Raw genomic sequence first — 15,096 nt, forward strand, 5'->3', positions numbered from 1 at the left:
CTTGATCCCAACTAAGATATAATTAATCCTTATGGGAGGCAAAGAAAGCCTATTGGGTTTATTCAATATTTAAATGATTTTTAGCAGGCTAAAGCTGGCCATACACGCACCGATAATATCGTACGAAACCTTGTTTCGTACGATATTCAGTGCGTGTATGGCAAGTCGGTGAGTCGACCGGTATCGCAGGAAGCTGCTGATATCGGTCGACTCGGTCAGAAAATTTTGATCTGGCGCCATAGAAGGCGCCTGAGCAAAATCTGGCGTCAGGGCTGAATCGGCAGAAGGAGGTAGAAATCCTATTGTTTCTACCTCCTTATCTGCTGTTTCCAGGCCCGGATTTGTGGAAAGGCCACAAAGGCCCGGGCCTAGGGCAGCAAAATTTGGGGGGCGGCATGCCGCCCCGCCGCACCAAAATATTAAAGTTTATTGCGCATACAGAGCAATGGGGAACTCTCCCCCACTGCTCCGTATGCGATTGAAAAGGGCCGCGCATGCGCAATCGCGAGTTCGCGCATGCGCGGGGGGAGGTTCGCCGTTCGCGCATGCGCAGGGGGCGTTCGCGCATGCGCAGGGGGCCATGACAGAGAGGGGGCGGCCTCGGGGCGCCCGGCCAACAAATCCGGCCCTGGCTGTTTCGCCCTGATGGTGTGTGGCGGATCTGACGATGTTTCGTGCGACCGACGGTTGCATGAAACATCGCCAGATCACCACGTGTGTGGCCACCTTTAAGATATGGAGATCCAAATTACGGAAAGATCCCTTATCTGGAAAACCCCAGGTCCCGAGCATTCTGGATAACAGGTCCCATACTTGTACAACACAAAGCCCAGGCAGGGTGCTTATTCCTCCCCCTCCAGCTTCTCCACTCCTTTTGCAGCCGAGTTGCCTGAGAGGCTCAGACAATGATGTGTAATGTAACATTAGGCAGGGGAGAGTATTAGTGGCAGCTCCAGTCCCATCGGCCTCCCCCACCCCATCGTGTGTAGCAGCCCGGCAGCAACCGAATAACGAAGGCACCACAGGGTCTGTCCGGGCACCTAGGTACAGAGCAGCAGCTGGGGCTGCCGGGAGATTCCATGCAGTACGGAATGGCCTCCCCCAGTCCCAGGCAGGAGTTTGTACCCCCAGCAGCGCCTCACTCCGCCGCTCCATTCAGTTCAGGGCACTTTGTGCCACTTATTGACTCTGAACTGCAACAGGATGCACATTCCTTGCGAATAGCACCACAGAAGCGCGGCGACTGCTAATGGCGAGGGACCTGTCCCACACACTCCCATGTACATGCACCTTGCTGGGATGTGAGACAGGAAAAGAGAAGCGAGGTCACATGAGCGTCAGTCCCAGCCCCCTCCCCGGCAGCCTGTGCCTGGCTCCATCTCCCACAATCATGCCTCTGGGAGCAGCCTTCTGGCTCGGCATCCCTAGGCACTGAGCCCTGAGCCCCTGCTGAATGGTCCTTGTGTCGCCGCTTCACTCCTGCCCAACGGGGAGCCGGCATGCAGGCACAGGCTGGGGATGAGCGGCAGCAGCTGGTATGGAGGGGGCACAACATGCCAGTCCGGGCGGAGTGATACAACATGGGCACACTGCTTTCAATTGGCTGTGACAGGGGCGCTTCGCTATCAGGTAAAGCTAATTCGCACCCCATAGGCACCCCATAGGCACCCTATAGGCACAGGGCATGGGGACCGCTAGGCTGCTGTAGGTGCCGGCTCAGGTTAAGGTTATCAGAGGAGATCCATAGAAGAGGCACGGTTTATACACGACTTGCCGGCTGCACTGGTTCAAAACTGAGCGCCGCAGCTTTTCAGGTTGGATTTTGTAGCCGTTCTGATTTCCACATAATCTAGTTTTGGGAGAATTAAAGGCACTTGCAGGACTCACCCAGAAACATTACCATTCTGTTCAGTCTAGTTTGCTTGACCCAGTAGGCACGTTATCTTTCAGCTGTTCCAGGGCTGGTATATATAGAATATAGAATAGTATTTGAGTGCTCTGGGGTGTCCAGCCTGCTACCTACCAGTATTTGGGTGTCAGAGATGCACAGAACAGCTGAACACATGCAGGTTAGAGGTTCCTTAGCTGTGAAATAGTCATTGACTGATGCATATGCCCAAGAGATGACACTTATATTGCACCTGTATATTCTATATATACTTCCTATCTGTATTTGACATGTAGGTAATGTAGTCCTGACCATTCAGGAGATTTTGCTGTCAACCAACTTACATAAGTGAATCAGATTTCAGCGTTTGCCCCGTTTATGGTTGGTGCCAATTAGCATTTGCCCCTGGCAGTAACCCAATTCAGCTTTTGGGTGACTACATGCACCTTTCTGCTGGGGTGCACAGCAACATCCTTATGGGAAAGAGGGGGAAGGGATATTTCACTCTATGGAACTATAGCACCCTTTGTCAGATTATAATGGCTGTTTCAAAGATAATGGCTGTGTGGGCAGGGTTGTGTCTGTGAGTTCTAGTTAATTTAATGGCTTGAAATAACATGATATACATCATTGTCACATGGAATGAAGGGTGGACTTAATGTGTATGATTTCCCCCCCCACCCCAAATATACAGTTTTATTACTGAGCTTAGCATAATCAAAATTGTGTTTGCATCTGGTTTTATAAAGGATTTTAAAAATATACATATTTTTTGAATGTTTATTACACATCTGAATTAATATAGAAATGAACCTGGGAGCAAGCAAATGCACTCAAGGTCACTTTTCGATTCACAGCTACTGGAACTCTGCTAGGGAGTGAAGTCCTTCAGGGACAGCAAGCTTCAGTTGCAGAATGCAAGGCAGGGTGCAAAGTGCAAAAAAAACAGGTGGAAAAACACGGTTTTTGCATTTTGCTCCCTGCTCGACACTAATCTTACTTTGGTGCAGATCATTGTGTTCAATTCTGTACCTGTGCTTCTCCTGTACATACAGTGATGCCTGCATTTTGTAGCACTGAGGGGAGCATGGGGTGGCACTTGGGCATCTCCTTGGATTCTCTCTAGTTTGCGTGCCATTCAGATGTGCAGTATAAAGAGTGTCAATGTGTGCAAGATGAAGGGGCTCTCTACTTACCACCTGCCTATGGGAGGTATAAGGTACAGAGGTACAGGGCTGCATTAGGCGTTTGCACCTTGTGCCACATTCAGTGCAAAGTGCCAAGCGTAGGCTGCACAAATTTCTGTGGAGCAAATGCTATACACCTGCTTGTTTGGTGAGGTTGCCAAATTAGCAGATCTTTGCCAATGGGCAAATGATCAGATAAGCAGGAGGCTTATGGAGACCAGTCTGACTAGAACACATTACCACTCAAATGTGGGCCTTGCCTGCTGGGATTTTCAAATAAAGATATCCTGCCAGTTTTCAGCTGGATATCAGTCGGGCAGCCCATGGAGAGGGACCATTACAAGCTCTGCTTGCCTACATAAACCGCAGGAGGGCAGAAACATAGATGCTGAATAGCACAAGTGCAGTTGCTCATAGCAAGCAGAGATATGTTTTAAGCAGTCTACTAACTACTACAGTCTTCATAAATTTAGCTCCTATTCCCATCACCTGTCTTCCTTAGCCATGGTAGCCAAAATATTTTTTTTTAGTCTTATCAGTTCTACTTTCATTAAGCATGAAAGGATGTTAATTGCCTCATTAACTTAAGAGCCACAGCTGTAAGGAAGCATCAGCTTTTATATCCCTTATTTACTTGCTTTACCTTTGTTCTGGTACTTACCGGTAGTTTACCTTGTATGGTAGCTATACATTGATGATATAAACTGATGATTTGATGGTTGTGGTGTGTGGCATATTTTTCAGTGGAGAAGGGGGCATGTGAACCAGATGCTTCAGTAAAGCTTATTTCATCTGTATGCTGCCCTTGCTGTTAAGAAAACTCCTAATATAAATGTGTTTTTTAGGACCAGTAGAGGCAAGTGAACAACAGTCGTATGCATGGGTTCCAATAAACACAAGTATTAAAATGAAGAAAAAGTGTAAATTAACTTTTAGAATGAAAAATGGCTTTTGTAAATCTGTCCTTTACCCCACTCTGTCCTTTCTGATTTCTTCAGTTGAATATTTACATCCTGTTATACAGAATGTTGTAGCACAACACAATACATGCAGATTATATTAATGGACATTGCAATTGTATGCGCTATCATGATTATTTATGTGAAGGTCACAGATGATGCCAGCCTATTGAAAGCCATGGCATTTATTGTACATTAACCAGAATAGATTATAAGCAGGAGCGGAAAGTAGAATTTCTGTGCTTATTAAATCTTTCTCTAGTTGTTGCTTTGGTTGTTAAGTAAATAGAAACATGTCATCATTAATGGGCACTACTGGCATCAGGGTGTCTCTTGTCAACATAAAGTGTCATGGCAGGATATTTCACTTACAGTTGTAGGAGACACACTGCACACTGAAATTACACCCTTTAAACACCTTGTCTTTCTAGATTAGCAGTATAATATATTAATAGAATCAGTCAACCAGCCATTAGTAGTTTATTTTTAAAGCAGCTTTGGCACCAAAATTACAGAGCTACTTCTATCATAACAATAGATTCATGCTACAGCTACCACAGCTGAGAAAAAAATATATATATATACAATAGTACTGTGTCATTTTCTGTACAGTAAAGGCTCAGACATTCAGACATATAGTGGTGTCCTGATGTATAGAAGATCTATTGTAGACCTTAAGGGTGATGGCACACAGAAGACAAATCTCCAGAGAATACCCTTGCGTAGACTAGCGTGAGAATCACTCTGACACTGCCAGCGGGCTGCAGGTCAGGAGATGGCTGCTAGTAAAATGTGTCAGTGAACAGTTCTGAGCAATAATAACCTGACCCGTAACCCGCATTTTGTCATCCAGCACAAGAGGCAAAATCCAATGTGCCATTACCCTAAGTCTAGGCCAGAGGTAGAGACAATCACTGGTTCCAACCATCTACCATTGGTTTTAACTATCTACTGAAGCCATGATAATCACTGGTTCTAATCGTTTACTGAGTACATGACAATCACTGGTTCAACTATTTACATAGGTCATGAAATCCCTGGTTTCAACCATCTACTGAGGTCATGACAATCATTGGTTCTAACCATCTACTGAGATTATGATAATCATTGATTCCAACCATCTACTGAGGTCACACATCATTGTTTTCAACCATCTACTGAGGTCATAGCACTCAGTGGTTCTAACCATTTACTGAAGGCACGGCAGTCATTGGTTCCAATTATATACTGAGGTCATGACAGTCGTTGGTTCCAGCCATCTCCTGAAGTCACAAAATCATTGGTTTCAACCATCTACTCAGTCATAATAATCATTGGTTTTAACTATCTACTCAAGTAATGAAGTCATGACTATCATTGGTTCCAACTATGTAAAAAGTCATGACACTCATTGGTTCCAATCAGTTACTAAAGTCAAGTCAATCACTGGGTCCAGCCATCTGCTGAGGTCACAAATCATTTTTTTCAACCATCTACTGAGGTCATGACACTCATTGGTTCTAACCATTTACTGAAGGCATGACAGTCATTGGTTCCAACCATCTCCTTAAGTCACAAAATCATTGGTTTCAACTATCTACTGAAGTCATAATAATGACTGGTTCTAACTATCTACTCAAGTTGAGTTCCAATGATTAACTAAGGTCATGACTATCATTAGTTCCAGTTACTTACTGAGGTCATAACAATCCTTTTCCAGTATTGCCCAGTAAGTGCTTTATGTCTATTGAAAGATTATTGCTGTTCTATCAGATTGGGGAAGATGATAAATATGGAGAAAGAGCAAACTCAGAGAAGTAGCTGACAGAACTTGCAGCATATGCTGTACAAATAATGTACAATATTACCCATCTGTTCTGTGTGTCTGCACACAGGCCGATGCATTGCCTATAAGTGCAGAGACACGTAGGAGTGGATGGGAGCACATCAGCTTTTCTCTGCTTGCAGAAAGATGTAAATGGAGAAAAACCAAGGCACAGCTCTGTGTTCCAGTAGCTTTATATGCAGAGAGCCACCTTCCTTGAGTCAAGCAGCAGAGAATTACTGTACATTATGTTTCTATATAATAGACGCACAAATTGGCATTATCATGTAAGACATGAAAGGGGGGAGAGCTGGAGGGCGAGTGATAAATCAGCACATAAGGGGACAGAGCTGTTGACACACAGTTTCCAGGGTTATTAAGTAAATGATCTGGCCCAAGAAAATAACCTTTTGGAGCACCAGTACTCACCCTGTGGCTCACAACTCATACTGGCCTTCTCTATTTCTGTAATTTGTAGTTAGGGCTGCCACCCTTTCTGGAAAAATGCCATAGCCTTCCTATATTTTTAGCTTTCTCCCCTGTTAATAAACATTAGTATCAAGCACCATTTCCACTGCCTGACCCAAAAAAAAAAGCCAGATGGCAGCCTGAATGAGGGGCAAGCCAGGGGTTTACCGACTCTCATGTATGCACTGCTGTGGAACACAGACATTGCTGTATTCATGGGAAAAGCATTGGTCTGTAACTATAACATACCATATTTACAATGGTACCTAAATAAATAGCATTTAGATACACAAAGTATCACAACTTTAATGCTATGGTACATTGTGAGTGCCACCATTTTTAAACACAGAATTTGACACCATAGTTAAGGCTGATTCCACATGTGGCGTAGGGCTGATTTTTTCGGCAAGCGGAAAAATGCTTGCCGAAAATTCAGCCCTACACCTGCTACTTGTGCCTGCACCCGAATGAATGGAATACGCTCGGGTGCAGGCACATATAGCCTATATACGAATGAAAACGCGTGAGAATGCAAAGTCTTGCGTTTTCATGCGTATATCGGCTACATGTGCCTGCACCCGAGCGTATTTCATTCATTCGGGTGCAGGCACAAGTAGCAGGCGTAGGGCTGAATTTTCGGCAAGCGTTTTTCCGCTTGCCGAAAAATCAGCCCTACGCCACGTGTGGCATCAGCCTTACACCCGATACTCTTTGACATCTTAATTGGTTTAAAATAATGGTATCAATGTAGGTGATAGCCTTGCAACAAATAACACACACCTTTATAAATATTTCAATTAGCTCTTTATAATGGATTATTTCTGCTTTGAGCAGTATAAACCAACACCTTGACTACATTGTGCATTAAAAAACACCTTTTTTTGGCAGTGTCTTTTACTTGCTTTACTGAATGGGCAAATGTATGAATACTGTGTTCTGGGGATCTGTAACTGAGTAAGTCGGGCACTGTAGGAGGAAATGGAATCCTTTGAATTTGTTTGGCTGCAATAAACAATGACAGCGGGAAAGCGATGTTCAACTTGAATGCTGTATAATTCACCAGGGAATTAAGCACCAGCCCTGAACTGAAAACAAATCCATAATGAAACTATGAATAACTATGCTTTGCTCTTTGAACAGCAGTTCATAGTCTATATCCTAGGTAGGAAATCAAGAAAACAACAAAAATCAGGTAATATTGTAAGACTGATACATTTGTTTAATTGTTATCCTTTACTGCCTATAATACAGAGCACAATTAGGCTAATTGAGTCATGGCTCATAGCTTTCTCAGTCTATGTTTGGTCCCTGGGGCACAGGCAGATTAAGTGACTTTGTCGAGGCTACTAGGATTAGAACCACAACATAAATAGCAAGGGAAGAATGGTTTGGAGACCATAAAATATGAAAATATGTTCTAAATATATAACAATGTAGAACACATAAGTTGCCAAAGGCAGTTGAAATCAGTGAAGTAGAAAGGAGGTAGTTAACATGCATGGCTGTGAGAGAAAAACAGAGAGTATCATACAATAAAAGGAAAGTGAAGGCATTAAATTACATTACAGCAAAGATTAAGTGGTCTACAGTATATTAAGAGGAGAATAATTAGGGCTATAAAGAATAAGAAAAAGAAGGATCATTGTTGGAAAATTTTTTAATAAGACCAGGAGGACTGCAGGTTTTGGCATCCCTGGTGTACACAACGACCCACTTAATGTTTGGACTGACTGTAAATGGCATACCATAAAACTGGCCTTATAGGAGATAAAAACATTTCAAGTGATATTTATTTCTCATTTATTTAATCACTCTTATTGAAGGAACACAACTACAAGTATAAGATAAGAGATCATTCTATAATTCTGATTATTATACCTAGCGTCTACTAAAAAAACATTTAAATGTTAAATAACCCCAATGCCATGTTGGTTAGGATGAAGTACAAGGTACTGTTTTATTGATACTGAGAAAAAGGAAATCATTCAAAAAATGAAAATGTTTGCTTAAAATTGACTCTAAAGGAGATGGCCTCCCTGTAATCTGGAACTTTCTGGATATTTAATTTCTGGATAACAGACACAAACTGTGTTATATAAATGTGCTATGAACACTCTAACATAGATAGATTGATAGATTTTAGATAGAGAGAAATAATTTTATGTAACATTTTTGAATCTGAATTGCTTTGCTGAGATGTTCTCAAAGTCTTTTTTACTGCATTGTGCAGTGCACATGGCTTCTATGTAACAGCTTTAGGGCATTACATTCTGTTTAGAAGGGTTAAGGCTTATAAAGGATAAGCAACCTATTCTAGAAATATGAGGAATACTTGATACCTTGTTGGAACACTTATTTATTCAGCGTTTTCACAGTTTATTGTATTGACAATGTTTTGATTATCTGTATTTTAAAGTATGTTAAAGGAACAGTAACACCAAAAAATGAAAGAGCTTTAAAGTAATAAAAATATAATGCACTGTTGCCCTGCACTGGTAAAACTAGTGTGTTTGCTACAGTAACACTACTATAATTTATATAATAAGCTGCTGTGTAGCCACGGGGGCAGCCATTCAAGCTGGAAAAAAGGAGAAAAGGCACAGGTTACATAGCAGATAACAGATAAGTTCTGTAGAATACAATAGTGTTTTATCTGTTATCTGCTATGTGCCTGTGCCTTTTCTCCTTTGAATGGCTTCCTCCATGGCTACATAGCAGCTTATTTATATAAAGTATAGTAGACTTTCTGAAGTAAACACACAACTTTTACCAGTGCAGGGCAGCAGCACATTATATTTTAGTTACTTTTATACACTTTCATTTTTTGGTGTTACTGTTCCTTTAATCAGAAATCCCCAGGATATAATGGAATTGTAACCCAGTTCTGTTGTTTTACAGAATGGAATATGAAGCTACCCAACTTGAAAAGCAACATGTTCATAGTGTGTATGAAAGCACAGCCCCTTATTTCAACGAAGTGCAAAGTAAAGCCTGGCCAAAGGTGCGCCAGTTTCTTCTGGAACAAGAGCCTGGCAGTCTCATTGTGGACATAGGTAAAATATAGTGGTGTAAAAACAATGTATTTGTTTAGCAATTGCTTAGCCTTATATTTATATCAATTTATTTTTACAATTTCAAGATTTCTTTTTCAGTTATGGGTGGTTGTGTTCTGTTCTTAAATATAACAGCTTGTGGCCAGGATCACACCCAACATCCATAACAAATCGAGGCCTGTCTAAGCATTTTCATGCTAAGGAACAGATTATTAAAATTCTAAAGAAAACACAAAGATAAAAGGAATGGATAGAAGCAAGCCTATTGCAAGTTTTTGTGATTGCTTATGGAAAGGGAGTGGATGGCAATAAGTGTGCACACTGAGTGTATTGGGGTTGGTAGATATTGTATGACTGTTCAAGTTGTGTTTAAGGCTACTTTGTCTGAAGGTTATTGAGAAAAACAGAACCTCCTTGCTACCAGTCCTTGGAGAAATAAAGGTTGGGGACCCCTGCTCTATCAAAAGAAACACAGGATTTCTTGTCTTCTTTTTTGTACACATGTTCTTAGGGTATCAGACTTCCTCTCTCAGAAAAATCCTTCATTCCCTGCCAAGTTTACAGAGCTCTCTCCTCTCTCCCTTCTGCTCCCCCCTCCCATAAGAATCCACAGAATGTGTGATCTGAGCTACCAGCAGCTAGAGCTGCAACACTGAAGCTACTAAGATAGAGATAAAATGGCAGCTGCTATCTTAAACAAACAGAGGGAGATTCTAGGGCTGTTCAGATATGGTAAAGCTTTCTGCATAATAAATTTAGTGTTCTAGCTTGCGCTAATGTGCATAATCTATTGGCATTAAAATGCCTTTCCTTCTCCTTTAATGTACTATTCTCTGTTTACTCTTTTTACCTTCTCTCCCCAACACCCTACCCCTCATTCACTTTTCTTTCCCTTCCCCAAGAAAGAGAAATGCATAATTACAGCTACCATGATCTGTTATGCACTCCTTGCAAAAGATGGACATGCTACTTCCCCTTGCACATTCTACTCCAGTATATGGACAAAGACACACACGGCGATTAGATACCACAATACCGCAAGATTAGCCGCTACGATCGACTTTTTAAAAGCCACGGCGACTAATCTCCCCATGTGTTTTTGCCCTATTACTGTGATAGAATTTTCATTATTGCTTTGACTACAGACTCATTTCATTGTTGCATGTTTTCCTTATTGTAATAAATAATGCCATTCAGTTTTGGGTAGGTGTAATGAATATGGTATAGACAACCCAAATAATTTCCAACCTAAATGAGATCTTGGCACCAAATTGTGTTATCTGTAACATTTTCTTTGTTATGTCACTTGCTAAAAATATATTGAAATATTTGGAGAACCTTTTATCGGGAGATACAGGAGTAGTGGTTCTATGGATTTGTTTGAAACTCTTGCCAAAAGCAAGAGTAGGAAATACCCTGTACAGGCACGGTTGTCAAGGGGGTCAGTGACCCTAACCAGTGAGGAAGCCACAGGAGCTTTTTTAGGGAAGTTCAAATAAATAAAGATTTTTTTGCTCTAAAACTTATCTCCCTGTTTAATAAATAAGGATCAAAGGCCTCACAATCTTCTTATATTTTCAGATGGAAGTAGAATGTTTCATGTATCAGTTTAATGTTATAAGCATCTTATTTTTGAGCTATTTATAAGCTAGACAGCAGTAATCATGACCTCTCGAGCACTGATATAAAAACAGCTCAAGGCTTGCAATAAGCAAGGGAGACTATTAGATGAATGAGTCAGATTTTTTATTATTATATAGCCTAATATAATAAAATAGAAAAATATATTTTTAGTAAATAAAAATATGTTTAAAATGTATCGACCTGTATGTACCCTGGAGATGTTCCATAAACTGAAAAGCATAATGTTTTGACTCCTTTGTGACAATGTTTGCTGTTTATTATATTATGGTATTTGAGGTTGTTTAGGTTTAAAAGAATAGATCAAAAATATTAGGTAAGAAGGATTAGGTAAAGTAATACTTTCTGCTCTGTTTTCAGTTTAGAAATGCATATAAGACATAAATGCTGTTAAAACTCCTTACTTGATATTGTTATAGGGACTCTCTAGTTAATTCTTCCTTACAGCAAAACTAAGGCATCACTAAAACACTGTCTGCAGTACATCTGCCCTAAGACTTTAAAGAAATAGCCGTGCTTTTTAACATAATGTTGTCCATATGTGTTCCAGCCAATGTGAACCAGTGGCCTGGTAAGACAACCTAGAGTTATTATAACACTCCTCCTAAGGTGACATTGCCAACTCATCTGACAGAGGGTGAATCATGCCACACATATAGGTAGATATGTCCATTGGTGCCTAAACAATAGTTACATACAGTTTCAGTATGTATTCATTAAAGAAAAAGCTTACAGGGTCTGCTTACAGGACAATAGAGCAATTCAGCATTTTAGATAATAAAGAACTTCTTTATGTGTTTTGTTCTGAATATCTTTACTTGCTCAAGAGGAAAAAAGAGTACAAAGAGATAAATTCTCTAAAAATAGCTGTTCTATGTTGGTATATTAGAAGACACCTTATATTGATTCAATTTAGTTTATGATGGTGGACACCTTGCGATGACTCTTAACAGGATTGATAGCTCAACCAAGGTTCTGGGAATAAATTGTAGTCACATGCAATCCAGTTTGAATTATACCATACTGTCATCAAGTAGAAAGAGGTGTAATTGAGTTCAATGTGAAAGTTGGACAGATTCAAGACACTTGACCTGTTAAAATCAGTAAGTGTTAAGAACTGTGATAGTATTTGATGTTTGATGTTATACGTGTCATTTTGTATGTAACTAAGATTCTGGCACATTTGACACTGGGGCAATAACTTATAATTTATACATATTCTAAAAAAATGAAATTGATGTTCCAGACTCTTGAGTACAGTAAATGAGGGTAGAATTATAAATGGAGCTCAGTATTACAGTGAATGATATGGGTAAGCAAAGGGGAAATTAATATTTATGCTTTAATGCCACATTTGGTTAAAGGAGGACTATACCCCCGTGTGCAAAAAGCCCCCTTAACTATCATTGCCTAGACCCCCCTCACCTCTCCCTTATCGCATAGTTTTTAAGTTTACACTCTGTGGGGTCTAGGCAATGATAGTTAAGGGGGCTTTTTGTGCCCGGGGGTATAGTTCTCCTCTAAGGATTTGAAATCTCTTGTTGGTGGAGCAGAAAGATGTATTTTATTAGTAATGCGTCAGCAGATTTTCCAGTTAACCGATTAATGTTGTCTTAAATGTAATGGAGGAATATTTTCATCTGAAACAGCTAAAACTGATATGTTTTAATCTTCTAGGATGTGGGACTGGAAAATACCTGAGTGTTAACAGTGAAATATATAATCTGGGATGTGATTACTGCAAGCCTCTAGTGGAAATTGCCAAGAATAACAAACATGAAGTTATGGTATGTGACAACCTGAATCTGCCATTCCGAGACCAGTGCTTCGACACAGTCATTTCCATTGGAGGTAAGAATCACAGTTTTGTCCCTATAGGGGATAGTGCAAGGTTTCCAGAATAAAATATATCATTGTACTGCAGAGTAGTCTGCTATGTGCGTTCCTCTCCTATGGGCTTCAGGATAATGTACTGTGTTTAGTATTTTGTTATACACACATATATTCTTATACACACACATAGCTTGTGCTTTGCATCCATTTTTAAAAGAAGAGCCTTGACTTTCTGTGCTTGAAGTCATTCATTCATGCAATAATAGGAAAAAAGAACTAGTTTTTCATTTCATCCTATATGCAGGCAGATTAAAATAGCATCATGGCAATAATTCCTGAACTCTGCTTATTCTTTTCCTAGTGATTCATCATTTTTCCACTAAGCAAAGAAGAATCCAAGCAATAAAGGAAATGGCTAGGATATTAGTTCCAGGAGGTCGGATTATGCTGTATGTTTGGGCAATGGAACAAAAGAGTCGTCGCTTTGAAAAGCAAGATGTATTTGTGCCCTGGAACAAAGCACTGCTGCCTCGCCGTCCTTCTGAAACCAACCAGCCTGAAAATAAAATTAATATTAACCATAATGATAAGCCACAGGACATGGAAGGGCTGGAAAGAACTGAAATAAATAATTTAGGGAATTCAAAGCAATCACACAAAATGGCCAACTGCGTATCCGCAGAACCCTGCTGTATTACATTTGCAAATGATGAAAACAGACTTTACAGTTCCATAGGTCGTTCACTCCGTTCATGGTTTTTCTCTCGATCGCTCGATGAATCTTCATTGCGAAGGCATCTTGATAAGATGAAGTGTCTCAGCCAAGTTGGTGGATGGGTGAATAGCCCTGTATCTGTCCAGCCTACTCGGCACTGTAGCGTCGATCTTGGGCACGAAAGGTTATTTATGAAGAAACACAGCTTTGATGATGATGTATTTATTAAAAATAAATCACAAAATAGTACTCAGTGGATTATAGCTTTAAATGCTGGCCAAAATGAAAATGGAAAGTTCTGCAGACTTGATCCTAGCGACCCAAAGCAAGCTTCCGATCAGATAGAAGACAAGCACAGTAACTATATAGGCAGCAATGAAGATAGCCAGCTTGCACATTGTAAATTATTAAAGCGCACATCAACAACAGAATCAAACGATTCCATTTTGGATGAAACCATATCAGTCGGAGAAGAGGAGAATGATCACAGTGATTCCAAAGCATTCATGAGATACTACCATGTGTTCCGGGAAGGGGAGCTTAGCAACCTGTTGGAAACTGATGTACCAGAGCTTCAAATTACAAGTTCCTGTTTTGACCATGGCAACTGGTGCCTAATTGCAGAGAAGAAAAATACTAGCAATCATGATGTTTAGAAGTATAATAATTGTCCAAAAATATGCATTTAAACTGTAACTTTTTGTCTAACAGGTAAAATGAGGTAGTTATTTTAATTTACATGTTCAAAGCCTTTTAAAAGCAAGTGACAAAAATATAGGCCACTAGATAGCGATAGTATTGTGTACACATCCTCTAGGCAAGAGGTGTATTAGTCTGAGATTGAGTTGTGTGAGGGCCTTACTTTGCCTTAGTTGTTTGCATAACAAATAGAAGCATACATTTATCTGATGCTCTTTTCTCTCTCCACACTGTACATGGATAGTATAGAAAAAAAGCCAAGCTGCTGGCTTCTGTTTATTATACATAGATGATAAACTTCTTCAGAGGACGCAGTCTTGTCCCTAAAATAGGGTTCCGTTTTGGAGGAATTCCCCCTACCCCCCAAAAAACATGTTTCCAGTTCCATATACTGCTTCCATCTTCAGACTCTTTATATAGCTTTTTTAAAACTTGCCTACTAAAGTAAACATTGCTGTCTGTTTAAATGGCAGGGTGTCCAGGTGTTGGACAAGATAATGGAAACATGTGACATAATAATTACGAGATTGATGCATGTTGCATATTCCTATAAAGTTGAATTTCCAAAATAACTTAAAGGAAAAAGAAAGGTAAAGTCACTTGGGGGTGCCAAAATGTTAGGCACCCCCAAGTGACTTTAACCACCTACCTTTTACCCCGGGCTGGTGCCGCTGTCAGGAGAAAACAGCACCAGCCCGGGGTAGCTGCCGGCGCTTCCTCCTTCCGGCTTCGCTGCGCGCGCATGCGCAGTAGAGTGAAAAGCCGAACTTAAACATTTAAGTCGGCTTTTTCGCTCTACTGTGCATGCCCGGCCACCGGCAGTTTAGGAAGTGGAAAGCGGAAGGAGGA

General features: G+C 40.6%; 1 protein-coding gene across 1 annotated transcript; it reads left to right on the plus strand.

Annotated features, from left to right (window-relative positions):
• Positions 1–944: 944 nt before the first annotated feature.
• Positions 945–14,820, plus strand: kiaa1456l (kiaa1456 like). Its single transcript, XM_002934674.5, has 4 exons — positions 945–1,629; positions 9,205–9,359; positions 12,678–12,851; positions 13,195–14,820. The coding sequence occupies exons 2-4, from the start codon at positions 9,206–9,208 to the stop codon at positions 14,202–14,204; spliced, it is 1,338 nt and encodes a 445-aa protein (XP_002934720.2). The 5' UTR covers positions 945–1,629; position 9,205; the 3' UTR covers positions 14,205–14,820.
• The last annotated feature ends 276 nt before the right edge of the window (positions 14,821–15,096 follow it).

This window comes from Xenopus tropicalis, chromosome 1 (assembly GCF_000004195.4).
Source record: "Xenopus tropicalis strain Nigerian chromosome 1, UCB_Xtro_10.0, whole genome shotgun sequence".
NCBI lineage: Eukaryota > Metazoa > Chordata > Amphibia > Anura > Pipidae > Xenopus > Xenopus tropicalis.

Coding starts and splice junctions, on each gene's coding strand:
- kiaa1456l (XM_002934674.5), top strand. CDS start 9,206: ATGGAATATGAAGCTACCCAACTTGAAAAGCAACATGTTCATAGTGTG. Junction 9,360..12,677: donor CAGTCTCATTGTGGACATAG/GTAAAATATAGT, acceptor TTAATCTTCTAG/GATGTGGGACTGGAAAATAC. Junction 12,852..13,194: donor CACAGTCATTTCCATTGGAG/GTAAGAATCACA, acceptor TTCTTTTCCTAG/TGATTCATCATTTTTCCACT.